Below are 3,659 nucleotides of genomic sequence, written 5' to 3' on the forward strand. Positions count from 1 at the left end.
GTAAGCCTTACATCCTGAATGAAATGGGCTCCCAAATATGCACCTGGGACCACATGGGAGGGGTGGGACCACATGCACTTTTAAGTAATTGAGCCTAGAACAATTTCTATATTGTAATTAAAATCATTGACCCATAAGAGAACACATGACCAAAGCAAAGCCATATAATTAAAACATTCTTGATGAGAAATATAATCTAATAAACAAATGTTTGCATAACGAAAGACATGAACTGTCTCCAACAATGTATTTAGCTATGTAGAAAAATTTCATATTGGCAGTAAGGTCATTGAGACTAGCTATAGACAGTAGTTCTTGTGGGAGGTTTAGGGATCAATATAGTGATCAAGGATCATGAATGTTAGATTTGTTCACCTTGGGGATTTGAACCCCAAAGTAAGTGGTAAGAAAGATCATAAAGGTAATTTCAGATTCAGGTTTAGGGGGGGGGGGGGGGGGGGGTAATATAATCTTGGAAACACCTATTCACACTGGATTATAAACATGTCCAGACAGAACGATCACATCAAGAAGGTTTAACAGTGATTAATGGCTATTCAATGTACAACAGTAGTCTTCTGTAACAAGCAATAAGTATTAAATAGGTTTACATACAGTGGGGCAAAAAAGTATTTAGTCAGCCAATTGTGCAAATTCTCCCACTTAAAAGGAGAGGCCTGTAATTCATCGGTACACTTCAACTGACAGACAAAATGAGAAAAAAAAAAAGTCAGGAAAATCACATTGTAGGATTTATTGAATTTGCAAATTATGGTGGAAAATCAGTATTTGGCTCTCACAGACCTGTAACTTTTTTAAGAGGCTCCTCTGTCCTCCACTCGTTGGAGGCCACTGTGTTCTTAGGGACCTTCAATGCTTCAGACATTTTAGTACACTTCCCCAGATCTCTTAATCAGGGATTTGTCTGACAGTCTCACTGTATACAATGCATCCCTACATCTAAAGTATGAACATATGAGGAATGTCTGACAACTCACCCCATCACAAATGCTCTTATAGACCCAAGCTTTTATTTTGAATCAGTAGCAAAGGTAAAAGATGAGAAAACCAAAGAATTAACTGAACAGTAGTCATTTTTACTACGGACTGCACACCACCTGTTCAATTAGCAAGCAATGGACATGAAACATTTCAAAGAGACAAGGCATTTTTTAAATTTAAATTGTTTATTGATTCCATCACACTAGAGTAGCAAGAGCACCAGCAACTTCCTGGTCTAAAAAGCAGAAAGAAATGCAAACTGTCAGCAACGCAGAATGTTAAGTAACCAATGTCAAAAACAATACTCACCATTAGAGCTTCTAGAGGATGAATCCATTATATTTTCCTGTTGATAGATATATGGTTAGTACAAAGTCCTTCAAATTCAGAGAGCAAAGTTCAGAGCAGGTTAAAGTGAACCATTACCTTGCAGAATCCTTCACTAGTGTTGGATATATGCTTGGTGCACCAATGCTAACATAACCGTCCTTGGGAGCATTTCCACTGTCAACAGGCATTGCCTCCCTAGGAGTGTAGCTGATTTGGGAGAAGACAGTTCTGCCATTCTTGTAGTGCGATTTGGAACTGTAGGAAGAGATTGGGATGACACCCGACTGTTCAACAATGCTGGCCCGAGAACTACCAGAGGCACCATCTTCAGTGCTTTCGTAGTGCTTCTGCTGAGACATTGGGGCCAGTTGCTGCTGGGAAATTTGAGCTACATGCCATAATTGCTGAGGAATGGGGTTGGGTTGCTGCTGGGCCATTTGAGCTGGATACCTCACTTGCTGAGGTTCGACGGCCAGTTCCTTCTGCTGCTGGGGCTCGACGGCCAGTTCCTTCTGCTGCTGGGGCTCGACGGCCAGTTCCTTCTGCTGCTGGGGCTCGACGGCCAGTTCCTTCTGCTGCTGGGGCTCGACGGCCAGTTCCTTCTGCTGCTGGGGCTCGACGGCCAGTTCCTTCTGCTGCTGGGGCTCGACGGCCAGTTCCTTCTGCTGCTGGGGCTCGACTGCCAGTTCCTTCTGCTGCTGGGGCTCGACTGCCAGTTCCTTCTGCTGCTGGGGCTCGACGGCCAGTTCGACGGCCAGTTCCTTCTGCTGCTGGGGCTCGACGGCCAGTTCCAGTTTCTGCTGCTGGGGAAATTGAGATGGATGCCACACGAGCGGAGGCTGCTGGAGAATAACCTGTAGCTTCTGTGGCATGGCGGCCAGATGATTCTCCTGTTGGAGCATTTTGGCTCGATACCACATTTGCTGGGGCAGGGCGGGCAGTTCCTCCTGCTGAGGTTCAGTGGCCGGTTGCTTCTGCTGCAGGGGCATTTGAGCTGGATACCTCACTTGCTGAGGTTCGACGGCCAGTTCCGTCTGCTGCTGGGGCTCGACGGCCAGTTCCGTCTGCTGCTGGGGCTCGACGGCCAGTTCCGTCTGCTGCTGGGGTAATTGAGATGGATGCCACACGAGCGGAGGCTCCTGGAGAATAACCTGTAGCTTCTGTGGCATGGCGGCCAGATGATTCTCCTGTTGGAGCATTTTGGCTCGATACCACATTTGCTGGGGCAGGGCGGGCAGTTCCTCCTGCTGAGGTTCAGTGGCCGGTTGCTTCTGCTGCAGGGGCATTTGAGCTGGATGCCACGCTTGCTGGGACGTGGTGGGTGGTTGCTTCTGCAGCTGAGGTTCAGTGGCTGTTCGATTTTTGGACATTTGAGCTGGATGCCAACCTGCTGAGGTTGCTGGGCTATGGGGGCCAGTTGCTTCTGCTGGGGAAACTGAGCAGGATGCCAACCCAGCTGGGGCACGGCAGTCGGTTGCTTCTGCTGCATGGGCATTTGAGCTGGATGCCACACTTGCTGGGGCACAGCTGTCGGTTGCTTCTGCAGTGTGTAAAATGTATTCCACACTTGCTGGGGCATGGCAGTCGTTTGCTTCTGCTGCAGGGGCATTTGAGCTGGATGCCTCACTTGCTGGGGCACAGCGGTCGGTTGCTTCTGCTGCAGGGGCATTTGAGAAGGTTGCCACACTTGCTGGGGCACGGCGTTCGGTTCCTTCTGCTGCATGGGCATTTGAGAAGGTTGCCACACTTGCTGGGGCACGGCGGTCGGTTGCTTCTGCTGCAGGGGCATTTGAGAAGGTTGCCACACTTGCTGGGGCATGGCGTATGGTTCCTTCTGCTGCAGGGGCATTTGAGAAGGTTGCCACACTTGCTGGGGCACGGCGGTCGGTTGTTTCTGCTTGCAGGGGCATTTGAGCAGGATGCCACACTTGCTGGGACACGGCGGTCGGTTCCTTCTGCTGCAGGGGCATTTGAGCTGCATGCCACACTTGCTGGGGCACGGCGGTCGTTTGCTTCTGCTGCAGGGGCATTTGAGAAGGTTGCCACACTTGCTGGGGCTCGGCGGTCGGTTGCTTCTGCTGCAGGGGCATTTGAGAAGGTTGCCACACTTGCTGGGGCACTGCGGTCGGTTCCTTCTGCTGCAGGGGCATTTGAGCTGGATGCCTCACTTGCTGGGCATGGCGGTCAGTTCCTTCTGCTGAGGTTCAGGGGCCGGTTGCTTCTGCTGCAGGGGCATTAGAGCTGGATGCCACACTTGCTGTGGCTCGGCGGTCGGTTGCTTCTGCTGCAGGGGCATTTGAGCTGGATGCCACACTTGCAGGGGCACT

At 50.2% G+C, this 3,659-nt stretch overlaps 1 protein-coding gene across 1 annotated transcript; it reads right to left on the reverse strand.

Annotated features, from left to right (window-relative positions):
* Positions 1-1,424: 1,424 nt before the first annotated feature.
* Positions 1,425-3,482, reverse strand: LOC139400999 (involucrin-like). Its single transcript, XM_071145521.1, has 5 exons — positions 3,381-3,482; positions 3,020-3,229; positions 2,720-2,869; positions 2,013-2,606; positions 1,425-1,877 (listed from the first exon to the last, which is right to left on the reverse strand). Exons 1-5 carry the CDS (start codon positions 3,480-3,482, stop codon positions 1,425-1,427), a joined length of 1,509 nt encoding a protein of 502 aa, XP_071001622.1.
* Between the last annotated feature and the right edge of the window lie 177 nt (positions 3,483-3,659).

Source organism: Oncorhynchus clarkii, unplaced genomic scaffold (genome assembly GCF_045791955.1).
Source record: "Oncorhynchus clarkii lewisi isolate Uvic-CL-2024 unplaced genomic scaffold, UVic_Ocla_1.0 unplaced_contig_9388_pilon_pilon, whole genome shotgun sequence".
NCBI lineage: Eukaryota > Metazoa > Chordata > Actinopteri > Salmoniformes > Salmonidae > Oncorhynchus > Oncorhynchus clarkii.